The sequence below is a fragment of the Xiphophorus hellerii genome, chromosome 7, assembly GCF_003331165.1.
Source record: "Xiphophorus hellerii strain 12219 chromosome 7, Xiphophorus_hellerii-4.1, whole genome shotgun sequence".
In the NCBI taxonomy this organism is placed as follows: Eukaryota; Metazoa; Chordata; class Actinopteri; order Cyprinodontiformes; family Poeciliidae; genus Xiphophorus; species Xiphophorus hellerii.
This window is the reverse complement of record NC_045678.1, coordinates 11,551,335-11,573,413: the sequence shown is the minus strand read 5'-3', so window position 1 is coordinate 11,573,413 and position 22,079 is coordinate 11,551,335. Positions and strand designations below refer to the sequence as shown.

Here is a 22,079-nt window from a genome sequence, read left to right as displayed (position 1 = left end):
GATTAAACTTTAGTTTACATAATTTTTAAAGTTTAATCAGTAATACTTTTAGAAAAATATAACGTCAGATCCTGATTTCTTGGTTAATGTCAAGTTGTCATAGCAAAGATATTTTGAATAATGTCAACTTTGTATTAAAAGTGTCATGATTTACTGAATGACACTTTATGACAACAGTCATAAATATTTATGAAGACTTACTCATGGTCATGACAGGTGTTATGTCATGTTTATGACAGTCTTATTCACAACCCGTCAAAGTGTTAACGAAGTAGGTAATCAATTACATTATTTTATCAGTTTGATTAAATTTAAAATGTAGAAAAGGATTATGTAATTAAAAGGTAGTGTATTGTTTATGTCTCTAAACCTATGGCAGTGTCCAAAGATTTAACTATTTGCAGCGGTTATATCCACAAAAGCCTGTCAAGCTAACTTAGAATAACATAAATAGAGTGGAGGATAAACATAAAGTCTAACATGACATTTATGCATACTTATGAATTACTAATGGTCTTAGTCACAGTTAATAAGATGAGTATTATATGTTGTGATTCATGATGGTGGAGGAATGCTTTAAGCCATTAAAGCCTTTACTAAGATTTCTGCTCGATGATGAAAATTAAAATAAGACCAGGGTACATCCAGGCCCCAAAACAATTTACAAAGCAACAGAAACAGCTGTTGTCATGGCGTGCCACTGCAGTCATCAAACTCTTTTTAAAGACCCGCTTGATGTTCTTTTAGATGACCTCAGATGAATCAGTCCATTGGAAAATTAAATCACTCCCTCTGGACTCAATTTTACCTTCATTATTTCTTTCTGATTTCAATTTATTCTTTTAACCTGGATGGACAAAACCCCCTCTGTTTTTAGTCTCGACGTGACTCAATCAATAATAATTTACATCACGGCAGTGAGGTGAATTTTTAAGGGAGGAGTATTCACTTTTTTGCTCCTTTACTGTTTCTCCCCAGATTTAAATGGTTATTCATTTACATCCTTGAGAAAAGCAACACGTTGTCGACTTAAAGTTTTGCAAAACGTGTCAGAAAGCGTGTCTTGGTGTGACTCAGTTTTGACAAAATTACCAAAAATGTTAATCCTATTACCAGAAAATAACATGATTTCAGTCAGCCAGCTAAACATAAATGTCTAAATGTCTAAATATGCATCAGAAGTCACCACAGAAATCAGTGGACTTAGCATCTAGGCTCTGACTTTGTCGCTGCATGGCCATGTTGCTCGTCATGGTAACCATCTCCTAGACTGAGCAGACCTCAAAGCCCATAGGTGGATGCCGGATGGTGGACTGACTGAAAGACAGACATGCAGAATGAAGCAGAAAAGCTGCAGCTTGAATAGAGCACCCAAAGTGATGAGAGATGTTTGTTACTTTCTGTGGAGAGCGAGGAAGGTCAGGTCCACTCATTTATACAAATTATTTTTTGACTTATTTCATGATTTATGTGTTATTAAGCTAATAATTCCATTTAAGCAAAATAAAAAATATAAAGGATTTTTTTTCCCCTAAAAACTGAAAATGACTTGTTAAAAAGAATAAAATATGTACTTCCCAGCTGACATAGTAACAATGTAGAATTTCTGCTTTATTTGGCTCATTGAGACTTTAGCAAACGGATGCAAAAGTGGGATCTGCCCACAATATACTGACCGTTTTGACTCGTTAATGCTGCCTGAGTAGCTTCTGTTTGTTTACCTGGCTGTGATAGTAGAAAGTGGAGATTTATTTAGGTTAGGCCCGCAGGCGATGGACTGAACAGCCCTCTGACATTGCAGAAGAGCCCAGCAGGTCAAGTAATGTTGACATTTGTACACCTTGACTTTTCATTGTTTGAATTATTCAAAAATGTTTTTATGAAAAGGTTTACGCTAACATAGAAAGCAGTCAACTTTGTCCCAGTAGCACATTGCCAAATAGAAAGACCTGCAGGTTTGGTTAATCGGCCGATGGCCTCTTTCTCTGGTGACCAGTGTGCCAGGAAACCGTGTGGGAGGCTTTCAAGATCTTCTGGGATCGATTGCCTGAGCAAGACGAGTACCAAAGCTGGATGAACCAGTGCCAGGAAGGCACAGTCACTGTGCAGGATATTGGCAGCTATTTTACCCAGTCAGAGGAGCATCAGGCTCTGGTCAAACAGGTGTGTATGTACTCTACTGACTTTATAGAAGTGGAAATCTGTGTGAAACCAGATTTCTGGCAGGTTGATACTGAAGTTTCTAACACTGTTTTATGTTTTCAGAGAACGTCGCATTCAGTTTTGAAAAGGTAAAGAAAACTGTCCGCTTGTTTAATACGTCACTGAAACATGAATGTTTTCTCACCATGAAGTCTGTGTTTTGGTAAACGTGTCATTCTTCCCACCGTCTGTAGTGAGCCCACCCGGTCCTGGAAGCATATGTGCAGGTAAGGTTGTTTAGGCCATTCAACCTTACCTGTTCATATTCCTACTCATCTGTAATCTAACTCGTCTTTTCATCTCTTACCTTTGAATCCCATGGATTCATAAATCCAATTGACTGGTTGATCATAGGTATACAGCCAGGGGGATAATTATGTGTTCCTCTGATGTTTTTCCGAGTTTGCTCACTGCATATAAATGAACAGTATTTACATTCAACTCAAGGAGAATATCTATCAAAAATACAAAAAAGCACAATACTTGTTAAAAACATATTACAAAACAAATAAAGGAAATTGATTTTGATGTCATTATGTGAAATAAGAGCATGAGTATTTTCTTCCATTAAAACCTTTTGCTGGGGAGGTTCTTGTATATATGGTGCCCTGAAAAATCAGCTACTGTTTTGGCAACCTGACCCCCTGATCCATTTAAAATGCAGGAAATAATCTGACATCCAGAGGTGGGATAAAATACAGTGCAGCCTTGCGCAACACGCATAAGTTGGTATCCCTTATTGAAGCTGGACGCATTGAACGGCTGCTCAGTTCACGTTGGTGGAGCTCCCTGTTGACTCAACTTTTTTAGGGGACAACTAATAGAAAAGTTGCCCATGGCAACTACCCATGTGGCCTAATTGAAAATGTGGCATTAACTTTCTGCCACAACAGGGTTTATTAATTGCAGAGGGAAAAATAAATGTTGTTTTAACTCATTTTACAAGTTTCTTCAAACAGTTTTGTAGATGTTGATGGATGTGGGAAAGAAGGATCTCATGTAGCGGTCAGTGTTACTGTGAATCAAGAGAGGCTTCTGACTGAAGACACTCTGTTATTGTATGACAGTCTAACGGACAGGACGCTAAGCGTTGTCTGTAAAATTCTTACAAGGAGGAAACACAACCCCATGTCCACGATGAAGGCCATGAACCAGCTGCCTTCAATCAGTGACTTTCGGGTCATAGCACCATGCTAGATCTTGCCTGGAGGTATGAATAAGATCTTGAAAAAGCAAGATGTTATTCAATCCATTCCAATTGTGTTAGACTAAGCATTTAATTAATAATAAAAAAAGCAAACTTAGGAGGAAGGCTTGTGGTCACAACACCATCCCACCATTGTAGCTGTTCTTTAGTAGACAGGGTGATGTCAGCATATCAAGAAATCTGTGAACAGGATCATGAACCATAAAATCTGAGATGACAACTCTTTTACCCCATCCACAATGAAGATAACCCTTTGTGGGTTTTGCTCACTGCATGACATTGACCCAAAACATACAACCAGGTGACACAGGAGTGAATAAAGATGAAGCACATAAGGGCCATGGGGCCGAGGACCAGTCGGTTCCCTGACCTCTGTTCTTCTGCACACGTAAAGTTACCAAGAACCGAAATGATTGAGGTAGATAATTTCTTTTTGGATTAGTGGAGCAAACCCCCTCCTGAGTTAGTCAAACAAGGATTAACTGTTAGAATTACATCCTTACCAGTAAATTCTAAATATTTCCACCAATTTCAAAGTCCTTTTTTGCTTATTTCACTTACTGATATGTACATACATTTTTAAGCTTTATCTAACTCACCTTTTCTGGATTCTTGGTAGATATTCTGTCTCTTTGCAAGAACATGTTCAAAATCAGGCTGTTCATTTGTTTGTAGAAACTTTTAAAGATTGGCAGCGGATCAAATAAATATTTCCCTCTCTGTATGCAGGTATTTGTTTGAGTTCCCTTTCTAAAGAATAACATTGTGGCTGTTTTAGCTTGCTCATCTATTAATACAAATTATTTGCAACTAATTAAATGAAAAAACAAACAGACAAAAAAAACCAACTTTTTTTCGGGCCAATTATTCATCAGTGACTACCTAAAACATAATTGCAGGAATTGAATACCCATGTAATCTTTAACATGGTGTAGTTATCAACTAAGTCTATTTTAAGTTTAGCAGAAAATGTATTGTAAAGTACACAAATGTATGAATTTTGAGTGACAAAATGTGTCAGTACATCAAAATGAAAAGAAGTTCAGGGTTTCTTGAATTAACTTCATTGATTCATTTTGTTTGACATTGTAATGTAAATAAAACACTAAAATTGTTAAAATATAAATATACGTATATATATAGTCATATTGGCAGTTGTTTTACATTGACTGCTACATAATTTGAAGTTTTTTTTTAGATTTCAAATATAATTTGGAACAATTTCTCCCATTATCAAATCATACAATTAAGATCAGTGGAATGATAAAATGACATTAATACAATTAAAATTTCATGGTTACAAAAACCCTGTGCAATGAAGTGCTAAAAACTTGATGCTTTTTGCAATGCAAACCTAGCACCCAATGCAAAAATGTTTAAATAAGTGAAAATGCCTCGCAGATTAATACAGAAAGAGGATTGTTAAAGAAAAATAGCTGAAAATGTTTTACATTTTATAATTGTAATTACTAATCTAACAGTCTATTGTCACAGTAATTGATAACATCTTGTGCCATGGTGTTCTAAATGTAAGGGATAAATTTAATTACCTCAGATTGTGGCTTTGCTAGGAGAAAAAAAAATCATTATGTTCTTCTTTGAGATTTACGTTAAAGTGAAATCCACAACGTTATCTTTTAACTTTTGCTCCCATCTTTACCCACAGTCCACATGATGTTGTAATCTAGGATTAACACTGCATAAACATTTCTTCTTCCCCTTTTTACAGCACACCAACACCAGCGAGTTCAGAAACAGTTGAAGCCCCTGAGTTAGGTCAGTGTCACTGCTGATAACACTGCAACATTCTCACATGTTTATTATAAACCTCATCAGGAACCGCTGTGGTTTCAGAGTTTGCTACTTACCTGTCTTGTTGTGTGTTTGATCCATGAACTTCACTTTAGTTTGGCTCAGCATGAGATTCTAAGACAGTTTAGGGTCAACATTTCATCACGTTGCAACCACAAAATTTTATATATTGGGGTTTTATGCGTTGGACCAACACAAAACTTTAAGTGGAAGGAAAATGACGCACATGATTTTTCACCATTACAACTTGAAAATTGTGTCACTCATTTGTATTCAGTGCCTTTAGTAAAGTGTAGCTTTCTGACATTGCCTAATAAGTTAAGAAATTAAATTATTAGTTAAGGTGGAGTGTGTGGAAGTACACACTCCACCTGTGTGTAATTTAATCTCAGTATAAATATGTTACTTTTCTGTGAAGGACAACATTAATGAACAAACAGGATCATGAAGGTCAAGGAACACTGCAGACAGGCCTGGGAGAAAGTTGTGGACAAGTTTAAAACAGAGTTAGGTTATAAAACATTAACAAGCATTATATTAACATTATAAACAGATAATGGAGTACTGTTTGGTCCATCATATCAAAAGGCCATTATCATTATCATAAATACATTTAAGTTTCTGGCTGCAACGCGACAGAATGTGGGATAGTTCATAATGAATACTTTTCCGAAGTGTTGTTGTTTTTTATTTATTCAGTCAATCTGATTTAACACCCTGTTTTTTTTATACATAATAAACAATGCAGAGGAAATAGATAAAAGAAAGGACATCGCAGACGTCATTTCACCAGAGGTGGAAGAGAGTCCAGTGAGTGCACAGAGATTTTGTGTTCATTGTTGTGGCATCACAAATATTTGTGTTTTCCTGCAGGTTGATTACATGTTTTTTTTTTTTATGGTACAGCTGTTCAATGAAATCACCATTCAGCCCACGGCTGCCCCCGTTCTGGAGCAGGTGGTGGAGCTGAGCATCCTCCTGACTGGAGAGGTCTTCAGCAACGAGCTCAGAGATCCAGCCAGCCTCAAGTTCCAGATGCTCAGCAGAGATCTTGCGGAAAAGGTTTGTTTCGGGCTCCATCTGGGTCTGTTTTGCCATGGGAGATTATGGCATTGTCATTGAACATAATCCAATTGCCTAATGCCCTGTGATTCCTTGCATTGTCTGTTTTAAATGCATTTTAACGACAGCAGTAGCTAAGCTTAGCACCATGGACTCAAAGCTTGCAGATTTTATAGTTTGCAGTTGGTAATGGTAAAATACTTACCTCTTGTTCTGAAAACACAGCTTTATAAGATTTCATGGGAGAAGATAAACCTTTGCACATGTAAGTATTTGTACAGATACTATTTGAAGCAACTTTTACAAGCACCTGGAAAATTTAGTAAATGTGTTTGTGAACATCTGTTGCATTAACCACAACTAGGAGCCACAATGTACTCCCAAATACAAACATAACTCATAGACAGCATCTTGGCTAAAAATCAGCATTTCTTTTTACATAACGGTTGTGTTTGTGTTGGTCTGCTTTCTTTGTTTCTGATTTTCTTCTTTTACCTTCTGCGGGGATTTTCAGCATAAATAAATCAGCATTACATACCAGCACCCACCTTGCCTGCATGCAGTCTTGCATACCTTGAAGAGAACATGTGCTTGCAGACTGAATGTGTTTTCAGTCTTTTGCTTTCATCCTTTTGTCTGAAAGTTTTGATAAATTGGTTGAGGGAAGCAATGCATGTAGATTTATTTTATGTTGAGGAGCAAGACCTTTTCTTTGTTAAAGAAGATTATTGGTAACAAAGTGAAGCATCAATTAGAGATTTGTGGCCACTTCACCGCCTTTGTTTTCCTGTAAAGCGTCGACCGGTCACCTCCGATTTTAATAAATTTTTAAGAACTATGATATATTGTAAGTAATTAGAATATTATTCTTTCCTTTCTATTGTGAGCTATCAGAGACAACAGTCACTGTAAAACATAATCTTACTAGTTTTAAAATGATTATTAAATAAATTCATGCTTTGAATAGACTTTGGTATCTTATATTAGCAATTAGCACAGATAACTTGCTTGACATTACGACAACAGCTGTCTCTGTGTTTATGGAGGATGTAGACCCTCACCTTGACTTGGAGATTTACAAGTCTCTTTTATAAGTCCAGCCTTGTCCATAACAAACAGCTTGGAAGTTAAAATGGCTAAAACAGAATACCTTTTTAACCTTCTTGTCAGTCTTGCTTTTTCTCGCTCTTCTGCAGCCTGATTGAGTATAATATAAGAATCACTTCACGCATCCGTTCTCTTCCTCTGATGTAATTTTAAATTTAAAAGAGCTAACTTTGAGTCTTCTCTCAGTAACAACATACCCACTGAAGAGTGTTATCAGTGCAGCCAAAGTCAGGACTGATAGAGGTAAAAATATTTGATGATGGTCACAAACTGATTTCTTTCTGCGTCTTTGCTTTAGTCACAGTATATTGGATTTGTGTCTCTGCAAACGAGTTTGTTACGACACTTTGAGAATTGGAACAAATCGTGAGCAATTGCTTTAATCTCATGCCTGACTGTGTTTGTGCAGATAGAAGATGCTCTAGAGGGGCTTCCCGGCTTTAAGAGTGTGTCTGTAATCGACTTCAGGTTAGTTTCTGATCCCACACCTCATGTTTTGATGCCAATGCCATCTCTGCTGCCAGCAGAAATCTAACAGCTCCTTCCTGTTTATCTAGACCACAGAAGGACACTCAGTGGTGAGTTATTGTACTGTGTTGTTTAACCTTGCATATCTCTTATCGTTCCTCAGGTAGATTTAGATGTATCACTAGTTGCACGTATTAATGATCTTAGTGCGGCCACCCACCTGTTAAGTGGGATCAGGATGGGTCCTACCAAGTAATCAGGTGCTATTATGTGTGAGGTTTATAACCTCATGGAACTGAGTCAGAGAAGAGGTTTATGACATGGAGTGTGGGTCAAAAGAAAAATATCAAAGCTAATATGTTAAAAAGGCAACAGAACAAAAAACATTAAAGCCATCTGGTATACAAACTGAAAAAAAAAGGAAAACAGATTGCATAACTGTTTAAAAAGTTACAAAACCCACCATCTTAAAGCAAAACAACCATATTTTCACCTAATGTATTAATCAGTAGATCAGCACTTGGGGTTCATTATTAAATCTGTGATGAGTTTGAAGACTGCATATTTCCATTATTTATTCAAGATGCAACCTTGAATCAATAATGGAAATTTATCATGTTTTTGCATAACTAAGAAGCAACAATGATTTAAATATTGTAATGTATCTTTAAAAAATAGCTTTATGTTCATCCTAAATATGGACAAAAATGAAGCCATATAATGAGAAATATGTATGAGCTGTTTTGAATACTAATATGTTTTAGTAGTTTATATAATTAACTTTGGTTGCATTAACTTGAAATATTTTTGTACTACTCTTCCACACAATATCTTATTGTGTGGAAGTTCTTTAAATTTGAGAACTTCCACACAATGAAGTTCACAAAGTTCTCTAAATGTGTAGTTCTGTGAAGTTCTTTAAATTTGGTGGGCCTTTTTCCACTGCAGCTCTCCTAAGCCTTTTCCACAGAATTTCCAACACATTTGTTATTTTCTCTTCAGCCATTATTTTGTAGTTTTGTTGCTTTGTTTGGGCTCATTTTGTCACATCAACCCCCTCCATGCTTGAGGAGTTTGTGCTTTTATGTTGCGCTTGGTTCTTGCCACAATTCTGTATTGTTGTTTCATCTGTTCAAAGGATGTTGTTATTAGGAATCTTGTGGTTGATTCAGCTGATCAAACCAACTTGCAACTGCAACTTTTTAAAGATATTTGACATTTAGCATGCTAACTGAGCTCTGTAGCATTTGAGATGGAGCTCTTGGATATCAATTTCTCTGAGTATTACACACTGATTATCATTGATATGTTAGGACATCCCTTCTTGGAGTGACTAGTTGCCATTTTCGAATGTGGAATCCTCTTTATTGAACTTTTATTGGCATCGACATAACCTTAAGGCACTTCCCAGATTGACTGGCAGCAATAATTGCTTCTCTAAACTCATTGCTGATTGTTTTTCCTGCCATGCATTGAGTTAACACTCAAGTCTGTGTGCTGCAACTCACCAGATGACTCAAACCCAGGCTTTATAGCGTGGAGGACTGCTACTGATGTCTTTAGCCTCTATTTTTGCTTCGGTTTTGTTTCACAAATAATTACAGTTCAGGGTCTGGTGTGCCATGTGGAGTTGGTAAAGGCCGGGTCATTTTATTCTAAAATTGTATTCGTGAATAATATCTCCCTCTGAAAGCGGATTTCAGTATTAGACTTAAGTCTGTCGCTGAGACTAAATTGGGAGGGAAACGGGATCTCTGAGTTTGCACATACTCAGCTGTCTGCCAACAGCCTGTTAAGGTGGAGAAATAACAGCAGTCAAATCAAGGCTAATGAATGGCTTTTTCCAGGAGTGGAGGTCTGCTGTGAGGTTTTCACGTTTGTTATGATCATACTGGCATTTCAGCTGACTCGGGGGGGGGGGGTTTCATTCTAGAGACGCATGCTCCTGTGTTACAAGTAGACATAAATCACTGAAGTCGTCGGTGAACCCATTTTTACTGACTCTTAATTAAATCAACGGGTTAGTAATCTTTTCTTGAATACAGTGCCATAATATTGCTTGCGCCCACAAAGATATTATATATATCGTCATGATGTTTTCGCTCTGTCTCAGTGAATTTGCTGTTTCTCTTCTGTATGACAGCATCATATTTGTGTCACCAGGTTGGATGGCATTGTGGTGGATTATGCAGTCACAGTAGCGGTGGACGGAGCCGGAGTGAGCCCTGAACAACTGAACTACCTGACCCTGCAGTCCAACCTGGTGGAGAACTCGTATCGAGAGATCAAGGATCCCCCCACAGTGGTCTACACCATCAGCGAGATTAAAAACATCTTCACCGAACCTCGTCACATCGACGAGCTGGAGAGTGGTAAGACTGCAACCCGCTGCGTTAATTTAGTTACATGTTGAAGCGTGGCTGTTTAGATAACTGTAAATGCTTAGAACTGGTTCGTGAATGCTTTGCAGATTTAAGCTGCATGTACCATTTCAATAAGAAACACAAGGATATCTGTAACCTGCTTAATAAGAGTTGACCACAGAAATGGCAGTGACAACAAACGCTTTAAAAATTATTTTTAGGGTGGTGTGAGGCCTTTCAAAAAAGGTGTGTAGAAGGTAAAATCTTCTTAAATTGAACAAAGTAAGTTATAACACCAATTATCTGTTTTTTGGGAAGGTTTTTTTTAGCCGATTTTTCTTTTGATTTATATTTGATAGTCAAAAGGGCCACAAACATCGAGCGACTTTTCCTAAGAAGCAGATTTGGAGGCAACTATTATTAAACTTGGCTAAAATAGCAAGCGTTCATGAAGAGTGATCCATATCATGCTATTTTAATTAAGAGCACACACAAAGAAATGGTAAAAGAAAACAGAAAACAATCAGCCAAAAATATATATGAATTGTTTTGTTTTTTTAACAGAGCAAATGTGCGACATGCTTTTAATGTTTCGGACAAACAGTTATTTAGCCCTGTCTACATTAATCAGATAACTTTTCATGGATTTTGATTCAAAAATAGGTTAATTTTAAATATGATCAAACACATTCACATCTTCGCATGTTTTTTTTTCTTTCATGTTTGAAAACTAGCATGTACATTTTTAAATTATAAATTGCACACCATTACAAACTCTGGATGTAGTTTGTAATCTAGTTTTGTTATTGCAAAAAAATTTAATCAAAATATAATCTTTAGGTAATGATTAAGAAAATAAAAATGATATATTTTACAAAACATTTGCCAGGGAGTACATAAAGTCTCAGAATGTATAAAATCTGACTTGTAATTTTAGTCAATTTATGCCTAGACCCATTTCTAAGTGGTTTTAGCCCAGTCTACTATTAATAAACCAGTTAACCATCAGCTAGAGAGTAAAAGTAATAGTTTAGACCAATGGCACTTGTCATAATATAACTTTTTATCTTCTTTTTAGGTGACATAGCAGCTCATTTTGAACTGAAATTGAACATGTATGAATGAAATATAGTTCAAAAATCATTTAAAAATTGCTCATGTTTTTATTTCCCTGTACACTAGACTAGACAAATATTTTCTTAAACATTTAAGAGTCATACAGGACCCTGCGCTGTTGTCATTTATCTCTGGTTTTATACTCATTACACTTGCTTCCTGCAGATTTACAAAGCAGAGACTTACAACCACAGGAGTGGCCACCAACAGCAGTTGTTTCAAAAGCATTGGTTAGATTTGGTCGGTAATATTTGGACATCTAATTAAAGGGAAACTGAGCTGAATAATGGGCTTTTCCATAGTTAAACACTTTGTTTTGCTTTACTCTTCTAAGCACATTTAGCTAAGTGCAGACAGAAGATCAAAGGTGTACAACACAGACCTTTTTCACAACATAATGACATGGCAGAGAACCACTTCCGTCTCTGAAAAAACAATCCTTTTTTTTCTTTTTTTTTTAAGAAGACCAGTTGAGAAAATGGCTCTAGCACCAACCCTAGTAAAGTGCCCAACCCCACTTGTAACTTTTGGGATATTTTGCAGACATCACCACGTTTTCTTATCCTCCAGCAAGTGAAACACTCTGGAAAAATGCATGTGTGGTTTACAAATCTGTGGAAACCACTGGGCTTTGATAGCGGTCTGACACTGATTATGTTTGTCTTTGATGTGAATAAAGTTTTGTGCTACAGAGCACACCTGGGATCTGTAATGTCTAATAGTTAAAAGAAACAAGTTTTTTTTAAGAGCTAGTTACAAACATGCACCGACTGACCAGATCAGCTGAGTCAGCTGGAGTTGTAACACGCAAAGGAAAAGCAGAATTGAAAGCTTTGCAGCTAAGCTTTCAAACTTTTGGAGCCACTAAAGAAGGAAGCGCCATTCAGGTTGACATCACAACATGGTTTGTTTCCTTCTCTTTAAAATATTTAATGCTCTCTGGAACATAATATGGCATTAATATCATTTTGTTTCATGGGTGATTAAAGTGAACTGGTTTAAAAGCAAGAATTTGGGCTCATGTAGAGACATTGATGCTTTATCTAATAATGCAGAAGCAGAATAGAAACATTGCATCTTTGAAAATGTTAAGTTAATTTTAGAGTCTCATATGTGCTGAGACTATAACATAAGATAGAGGGAAATAGTACCAATAGTGCATATCTGCATACAGCTCCGCATTTATCAGCACTCAACCATTAGGGCATTAAAATAAAAAAAGTTGTTAATAATACATTTTATTTGGTAAATATGTATTTTAGTCTTGACTTGTTGAAGCTGTACTCTGGTGCAGCAGTCATTGTGATGCGAGCAACACTTCCGGTGCAGGTATAACGCAGCTTAACACCTGTCAGTCTCAGTAGCACAGCTTCTTCTCTGTTTCTCACATTGCTCCTTCTTGTAAAAGCGTAGCGTGACAGTTTGGATGGAGATTAAGATTATGCTATTAGCTCATTAGACCTAATGTCTCTAGCTACTCACCTCAGAGACCTAGTAACTTCTTACTATCTCTACACGACCTGATTCTCATGTTCAACACGCTATATCTAAGTGACGTTCCCTGAGTAAAACAGACTTCGATATGAGGAATTTGTATAATTTTTCCTTTAAAAATGCACAAAATTTATAGTCTACTATGGATTCAAGCAGACTGTAAGTAGGTTAACTGGTTTTTGGGGGTGGGGCAGTGGGGTCTTGAATGATGTGATAATGCCTATCCCATCTCCTTGTCCTGCTTTTAATTTTTTCCATGCTCATATTGTTAAGGCAAGCCTGTCATTCGTTTACTGTGTTTGTGAGATTCTCTGGAGTTCGATGCTTTCTGATGCCTACAGTAGTTATAGACTGTGACATAAAAAAAGGAGGCTAAACACTCATATGGCCAACATATGTGTCTGCAGAACCTAAATGCACAGCTTGATTATATAGTGCAATGATAGGTTTTACTTGCAGTGCCTAATATTTACACCCAGAAAAGCTGAAATGTAAGACGGCAATGGTGAAACAACAACAAACTTTGGCAAACTCTGTCTTGTGAAAATATTTTAACTTTGGCCATGTTCCTTTTTTATGTGACAATGTGTTTGAATATTTTTTTTCTCCACTGGTTCCACAGTGTCTGAGATTCCTGAGCCTGTCAGCGCTGCACACGAAGTGACGGTGAGTGGCCACCTCAACGATCTGCCTGCAGATGGTCTACTTTAGGCTCCACCAACTTGATAAATCATTCATGTTTGAGGTTGCTGACCTTTGCAGCATGACTGATGTTCCGATAACCTGTAAATGGCTTGAGATGTTATCCAGACTTCACTAGCCAGCGGATGAGCTCCCCTGGACGGATGAAGTGAAGGCTTTGAGGATTAGGCTGGCTCTTGCCATACTAATCTACTACTATTCTTGGACAGAAACAACAGTGCAACACCAGAATTAAGTGACGAGTACCATCTAAAATCTTCCATGGTCATATGGGCTTTCTCATGCATATCAACGCTTGTTTTGCACACTTGGTTCATTTTTTATTTTTTTTTATTTTTATAAATAATTGAACTAAAAGCTCTTAATTGCACCAACTAAACCCTTTCTGAATTAAATAAATAATACAAAATAAATAAATAATAAAGTTGATTAAATTGATTTTTGTTTTCATATCTTACTGATATAATTACAGGCTGTCACTGTGTCATTTCATGCTGTATTTAACATTCTTTTAAACATCAATAACAGCAAACAGCAAGCAAGATTTCCATAGGAACAGTAAGCAATCTCAATACTAGCTAAAATCAAATAACTGAAATATTTTGCAATAGTGACTTGGTTATTCAAACCTGTTGTTAAAAAAGCTTAAAACTAACATTTCTAAAATATATATTTTTTGAATGTAAAGCTTTAATTCTACCAATATCTGAAATCTGAAAAGATAAAAATTACAAATATAAAAAATGTGAGCGTTTAAATCATTAGCCAATTAAAGAGAAACACATGCATACGTTTTGTCTGAATGTGTGAACAGATCCCATTCTTTACTATGAGTCCCACCTCGTTAATCCAATATTACTAACAGGATTAGCTCTGTGGTTCCTTACTGACATGTGGCAGGCGAGCTAGCTCTGGCCGTAAGAAGTGTCAAAGCTCTTAGAACCAAATCTGCTGGTAGACAGTTTCCAGCTTTAGACAAATAAAATGTTTTAAATAAAGTAGCTGTTTCCTGAACTACATTAGGACATTTTAATCAAGCCTTTAATTAACAATATTACAAAATTCTGTTTCTTTGACTAAACTAGAGTGGTGTAAGAAAGCATTTTTTGTTAACATGTAACACACCTGAACCTGTTGTCTTCCAGTCCATTTAAAGATAACTGTATAATGTTTAGTTTTGTCTAATGGAAAGAGTGTTTTCCAACCGTCGCATGGCGTTGATTCAGGAAGGAAAAGTTCAGCCCCAAGTAAACAGATTCATCAGAATGAATTATATTATTTGCATGTGACATAGAACAGATGCAAACTATAGATTACAAGATGAGTGATTCTATTATCAGGCTGCTGCTAAAACATCCAACAGTCATTTAAAACAATGAATAAAGATGATCAGAGACTGGGAACAGAATTTGGTTCCAGGTTGTCCAATGCAGAATAGAGATATTGTGATCCAAGCATCATATCTGCACCTAAATGTGTGCAGAACGGGATTCTTGTGGACAAAAGAATCGTCCACACACATATTTGTAAAACACATATTTTACAAATATGTGTAAAATATATCTTTACACATATATACACACATATATTTGTAAAATATGTGTGTATATATGTGTAAAAAGATATTTTACACATATATACACACACATATTTGTAAAATGTGTGTGGACATGTCCTCACATGTTTCTTGTCCATCACTGAGCTACTGACACCCATATGTGCCATGTGCTGGGTATGTAAAAGACTCTATCAAATGCCATCAAAATCTGTTAATGCTTTTAATGTGTCTGAGACATACTATGTCTACTGATCTTCACTAACATAAAGCTGTAAAAGGGATAGAGGTACATATTAAGCGCTTATGTGTTTTGCAATCAGTCTGCAGTATTGTCTTCAGTTTTTCTATTTGTGGATGGATTTAGCAGTTTGCCAATGAAAATAGACCTAATAAAGGAATAATGAGAGGGAATCCAATCAGATTACCTCCACATCTAACTCCCTTTAGTGTGAAGTACGTGGCCAATCTGATCCTTCTGTCTCCAGGAAGGATCCATACATGGACTTGTGTTTAGCTAACAAAGCCTATTTGTGTTGCAGGGCATTGACCTATCAGAAGTCTTGACCCTGGATCATCCTACTGGCGGTGGATCACCACCACCAGTAGGACTCAACACCCTGGCACCAGAAGAGAACATCGTTATTCTGGAGGAGAGTGAACTAGCGTCACCCGAGGCGGCACTGGCCACCAATCCACCTGAAGCTGGTAGTAAGTTATCGATTTTCTTTTCTTGAGCTTTGAAATAGACACCAACTGTTGCTGTAAAACAACATCAAAGAGATTGAGTCTTTTCATCTTTGTTGCAGGCATTAAGGAGGAAGATCTGTTGTCAGAGGATGTTGTGCCAGCTCCGTCTCCAATGACCTTCCCACCTAAAGAGCTCCTACCTGAGCCTCCCTCCCAGGAGACGCCAAAGAGCTCCACATTGCCTGAGCCGCCAATAGAAATGGAGGCTTCTGGGTCAGGGCGAGATAACCTGGACAGTTTAATTGAGCCATCCATTGAAGAAGACCAAATATCTCTTGTAGAGACTGAAGATGTTGAATCAGAACCTGAACAAGAAAAAGTTGATCGTGCTTCAGTTGGAGAGGAATCACTTGCTACAACCTTTGAAGAGGGGCACCAAGATGAGGTTGAGATTACAGAAAAGTCTGAGGTCTCTACAGTTTTAACTAAGACCATAATAGAACAAGGCCAGCCAGCTATTTTACCCCCAACAGAGACTCTGAATATACCAACTGAAGTGTCAGAGCCTGATGTAGCCAAAGCCACGCTGCACTCTGATGTTGATGAACTTGTGGTTCAGGCACCAGAGGACTCTAGCAAATTTGACAAAGTCCCTGACGAGAATGTAGGGATCAATGTGATTTTTACCTATCCTGAGGAACCTGCATTTGATGAAAAAGGCTTTGACGAGACAATTGAGAGTGATGGAAGTAAAGTGAAAGAGGGATCTTTGTCTGAAGCCAAGGATATAGAGGAAGAGGCACCTCTGACACCAGAGATCTTAGCAGGAGATCTTGTGGAGGATGACATTTTGCTCGTCAACAGAGACCATTCGAAGTTACCCGGGACAGACTTCCCACGTCATCCACTGCCAACTGCCCTGTCTCCAGAGAAGGAGTCCCCTTTTACCATCATCTCATCCATTGTCCCAGATTTTGATGCCCTACCTGACAAAGCCATAACTTCAATGGTAAAGGTAAAGTTGATATTAAACAACTTGAATGTTGTTTCTTTACAATGTGGAATAGAATATCTTCTTTAATAATCTTTAACTACGGTAGTTTAAAATGACTTGATTTGAATGCACCATAACATTATGACTGCCAGCCCCATAGTGTGCCAGTCCCCCTTTTGCTACCTGACACGCCAAGTTATAAACTTCCCTAGACCTCTGAAGATGTATTGTAACATCTGGAATCAAGACAGGCTCTAGATCATTTAGTCTCTGTAGGTTGTGACATGACTACGACACAAATCTGACTTGTTTGGATTGAGATCTGGGAAATGTGGAGGTCAGTTCAATGCTCCTCATGCTCCTCAAACATTTCTGACCCATTGTTGTTCTGTGGATTGAGCATTTTTCTATTGAAAGAGAACACAGCTGTCAGATAATTCTGTTTTCATGAGGAGGTGTACATGATCCAAGAAAAGCTTAGTTAGGTGGTATGTTTCAAAGTAACATTCACATGGATAGGGACCCAAGGTTCCCCAACAAGGAATTGCCCAAACCACCCCACTGCTTCCAACATCTTGCCTTCTTCCCTTGGTTCCATAGGTTATACAGGTTTGTAAAACACACACTCACACACAATTCACTTTCCACAAAATGTAAAAGCAAACCTAATTCTTTGTACCAGGCCGACTAGTTCCACTGCTCCTTGATCAGATTCTGATACTGATGTGCCCAATGTGGCTTTTTTCAGCAGCTACCTAACTAATGTGTGACTATGTAGGCTGAAATGAAGTAGAATGATTCACTGTGTATTCTGACTGCTTTCTATAAGAACCAGGAATAAATTATTCAATAATATGATCTACTGACAACACAGGCCAGCTTTTACTTCCCACTTTTGCAAAATTTGGTTCATCACTGTTTCTTCTCTAGGTGGCTTTGTGATAGACACTGATCATTGGAGACAGGGAACACCAGTTTTAGAGATGCTCAGACCAAGTTCTTTAGACATCACAGTTTAATCCATTTCAAATGCAAATGCTTAGGCTTGCCCATTTTTCTGGTGTCTGACACATTTTCATTTTTAAAGACAAAATCTTAATTTCTACCATTTATCTCCTACCCACCCATAGGTGCCACAATAAAGAACTAATCAATGTTGTTCACTTAAGCTGTCAGTGTTCATGCCATTATGCCTGATTACTGTATAATGTTGAGCATTCATAGAACCTTCAAAGATGGGACAATTACTCCTACGACATCCAGTAAAGGACTTCTATTGTAATATGTTTTGAGCCTTACACATCACTTTACATTGAAAAGTATGCCTCTTGCTCCTTTACCCTAGAATCTTTGGAGAAAAAGTTACAATTTAAATTCATTAAAATGCATAGACAATATATGGTATCAATTAGAAGCCTGATTTTTAAGACATTTTTCTGTTTGGTTGAGGTAGACCACTCAGGAGGACCTGGATGCCACCCCTGAAGATCACGGATATGACCTGATTCCTTATGATTATGGCTCGTCAAACCAGACAGAGGAAGGCAGCACTGGATCCCCATTCAGTGTGGCCCAAGGCACAGACCAAGTCAGCATTGCCATGCCTATAAACCCGAGGCGAGCTCTGATAGTCTTCTTCAGCCTGAGAGTGACCAACATGGTATTTTCTGAAGACCTCTTTAACAAGAGCTCCCCAGAGTACAAGGCTTTGGAACAGCGCTTCCTAGAACTGGTAACCACCGACAGTGTTGCATTTGTTTTGGTAAGAATCCACACCGGCATGCAGCTTGCAAAATCCAATTTTTCTATTTTTTCCAAGCTTGTGCCCTATCTTCAGTCCAACCTGAGCCACTTTGAGAATCTGGAGATCTTGAACTTCAGGAATGGGAGCATCGTGGTCAACAGTCGGATGAAGTTTGGGAAGCCGGTGGCCCGGGCCGTCACCACTACTGTGTATCTAATTCTAGAGGACTTCTGTAACACTGCGTACCAGACCATGAATCTAGCCATTGATAAATACTCTCTGGATGTGGAGTCGGGTGAGTTTCTTGCACCAAATAAACTCAATGCTTACACAGCAAACCCATAATTGACAGAGCCCATAATTGTCTTAATGTTAAGCTAAACAGTTTACTTTCATTATTTAATTATTGTCATCCAATCTTCTCCTTTGATACTTGGCATTTCTCAGCCTGTCTAATCAACTGTGAACCAACAATTCATTTTGAGAATAAATGTAATATTTGTCATAAAGTTAATCACTGAAAAAGTTCATGTTAAACATAGTGATGGAAAACAATACCTCTGAATCACATTATGCACTAATAATATAGCTGAACTAAAATGAATGGATGGCAATGTTTTTATGTGAAAAAGATTTATGCCTGTTTTAATATAGCCAAATGTGCTTCTAAAGACCCTTATTGTGCTGAAAGCTACCACAAATGTGCTTTTGAAGACTTTGGCAGATTTGTTTGTCTGTTTCTACCCAATAAAACAACAGACAGATATTATCGAAGTGAGCCTGTCTGGAAATACAAACATAAATCACATGCCAATAATGCAATTACAAAGCCTGTTATAGAGCGCCCTTAAGCTGTTTCTTTGTTGGGAGGGAAGGAATCCAATCCCAAAATCTGTATTCTGATGTTTCCTAATTCAGAATCTCTTTAGTATTTTATATTGCTTTGGCTGCAAGTGTTTTATACGTCTACATGAATAAACCACACAGGAACTATGCAGATGCACTTTATGCCAATTGTTGTTCTATTCACAAGACTGATTTCAGAAGCATTAGAATGATCATTTGATGTCTGTACTTACAGTCTTGTCTGATGTAGACCTGCTAAATCTGAACTACAAAACAGTGAGATGGAGAGTGTGGAATAATGGGCTCAGGAACAACATAACATAAAAATGGTGCTGCTGTAAACTTTAAGGCTTTTTGACTCAATTACCTGGTAATTGAGTAATTTAGAAAGTGTTATTTTGAACTTTAATCAGAGGTGGGTAGAATAGCCAAAATATTAGACAAGTAAGAGTAAAAAAGTATTGTGTAAAAACGCTACTTAAGCCCTGAGTACTTGAGTAGTACTGTTCAATCTATACAATTATGTGCTGGTTCCGGTACTTTATGATGAAATAAAATATGTAAATCTCATTGCTTAAAAATAACAAACACAGGCAGAAAGTAGTCGGATCAAATAACTTTATTCTACTTTACCATGGAGGCACATGGAGTCTCCCATGTGCCTTTTGGCAAACTTTAGTCGAGCCTTGATATGAGTTTTCTTCAGCAGTGTTTTTTTTTTTTTTTTTTCATTGCCGCTCTCTCATAAAGCATCGACTGGTGAAAAAACCCTGGCAACAGCAGCTGCGTGCAAAGTCTCTCCCATCTGAGCTGCTGAAGCTTATAACTCCTGGTGTCCTAGTCCACCAGACTCCTCCCTGCATGGTCACTCAGTTTGTGAGGATGGCCTGATAGTCAGATTTACACATTTGACATTTTCCTTCCACTTCTGGAAGGAAAAGAGATTTACCTGAACTCCAGGGGAATTTGTTCATAGCCAGTTTATACTTTTCAATAACTTTTTCTCTGACTTGGTTGGAGTGTTCTTTTATCTTCATGCTGTAATGGTAGCCAGAAATACATTTTAAGCAGTTAATGGTTTTTCCAGACACAGGTGTTTTTATGCCACATTCATTGGAGATGCACTCACTACACTCAGGTGATCTCCATTCCACTCATTGAGAGACTACTAGCACCAGTTGTCTAGACCTCTGTTGATTAAGGTCAAAACAGATGAATATATTTTGTAGAATAATTTTTACTTTAGCTTTAAAATGGTGTTTTGTATTTTTTTGTCTTCAAAAAGCCAAATTGTGTAGATCCTTATTGATTTGTAAAAGCAAGAAAAAGAGTAAAACATTCAAGGGTTGAACACTTTTTATAGGTGGAGGAAACAATCCAATGCAACTTTAACTGCTCTACATTTTTGCACAAAACAGAACAGCTAGGATCTCACCCTTTTCACTAAAATAACTCCAAAGAAGGCAATACTGAGTAGCAGAGTTCTCATTGTGCACCAGGCAGAGGTAACATTGTATCAATAATGATGTATACTGGTGTATTGATATATATAAAATGTGTTTTTAAACAGTTTGTTTTGCTGTGAGTTTGTAAATTTGTGTTGTTTTTGCAATTTAATCCAACTTTTTTTTTTTCTTCCAATATCTTAAGAGCTGTAAAAGTGACAAATAGCACTTTCAGAACTTTGGGGAAAATGTAAACATATTCTTTAGAAATGCATAATATTATTGAACAGGCACGAGCAGCTTTATGATAATAATTTTTTGTATATTTTTTTTGAAACATGTTCTATCAAAACAGAAATACCAACAAGCACATAAAATTAGCCTTTGCATGTAGCTAAATTCTAAACTTAAAAAAGCACAAAATAGGGTTTTCAAACTAAAAATAAATTAGTCATTTAGAATCGAATAAAAATAAATTGACGTTCAGCATACATCTAAAGTTTTATTTTTAGTCAAGTAAATCTGAATACCTTTAAATGTTATACTTCATTGAGATTAGTGGCTGACATAGACCAACTTGCAACATAAAAAGCAACCACTGATTCATCCACAAAGATATAATCCAAAGTTGTTGTTTTTTTTTTACGTTGGATCATAAGATAAAAAAGCAGCTGAATAGAAATCCCTTTGCACCTGTTATAATTAAAGTATATGTTTTCTTATCAATTGCTTTTAATTTCCAGGTGACCAAGCCGATCCCTGCAAGTTCCAGGCGTGCAACGAGTACGCAGAATGTAAAGTGAACAAGTGGTCAGGGGAAGCGGAGTGTGTCTGTAATGCGGGCTACTTCAGTGTTGACGGCCTTCCGTGTCAAAGCATCTGTGAGCTGCAGACAGACTTTTGCCTCAATGACGGCAAGTGTGACATCATCCCTGGCCAGGGAGCCATCTGCAGGTGGGCGAGGGATTAAGACTGGGTTTGTGTGTGGGGAACAAGTCTTCAGTTCTAGAAGGCTGCAGTGACTAAACAGATTTTCCAAGTCGGTAGAGTTTAGAAGGAAGAAGTGTAAATACAATTATTTATTTCACTGATTTTAGAGCTATTTTGCTTCTTGTGCTGATTTTCAAGATTGCACACCAGATTTAGGTGTGCTTTAAACAAGGTTTTAAATGAAAGAATGTGAGGATTTACACTTTTGCAAAAGTTTAAGCCCTCAAATGTAGAAGTAAAATTATTTTTTCTGTCAAAGTTGCCTAATTTGTGATTGTAGAA

At 37.2% G+C, this 22,079-nt stretch overlaps 1 protein-coding gene across 2 annotated transcripts in view; it reads left to right on the top strand.

Annotated features, from left to right (window-relative positions):
- The first annotated feature begins 251 nt into the window (after positions 1-251).
- impg2a (interphotoreceptor matrix proteoglycan 2a) overlaps positions 252-22,079 on the top strand; it is a 31,007-nt gene continuing 9,179 nt past the window's right edge. For both annotated transcript variants that reach the window (XR_004339768.1, XM_032566619.1), the window contains exons 1-15: positions 252-2,163; positions 2,266-2,291; positions 2,397-2,429; positions 5,139-5,185; positions 5,970-6,031; positions 6,128-6,283; positions 7,800-7,858; positions 7,948-7,968; positions 10,022-10,230; positions 13,454-13,497; positions 15,631-15,799; positions 15,898-16,793; positions 18,226-18,504; positions 18,592-18,811; positions 21,551-21,761. Coding sequence is in view for 1 of the 2 variants with exons in the window: in XM_032566619.1 (XP_032422510.1) it covers positions 2,074-2,163; positions 2,266-2,291; positions 2,397-2,429; positions 5,139-5,185; positions 5,970-6,031; positions 6,128-6,283; positions 7,800-7,858; positions 7,948-7,968; positions 10,022-10,230; positions 13,454-13,497; positions 15,631-15,799; positions 15,898-16,793; positions 18,226-18,504; positions 18,592-18,811; positions 21,551-21,761 (2,522 nt within the window). In the remaining variant the exon portion in view is untranslated. The remainder of the gene's footprint in view (positions 2,164-2,265; positions 2,292-2,396; positions 2,430-5,138; positions 5,186-5,969; positions 6,032-6,127; positions 6,284-7,799; positions 7,859-7,947; positions 7,969-10,021; positions 10,231-13,453; positions 13,498-15,630; positions 15,800-15,897; positions 16,794-18,225; positions 18,505-18,591; positions 18,812-21,550; positions 21,762-22,079) is intronic.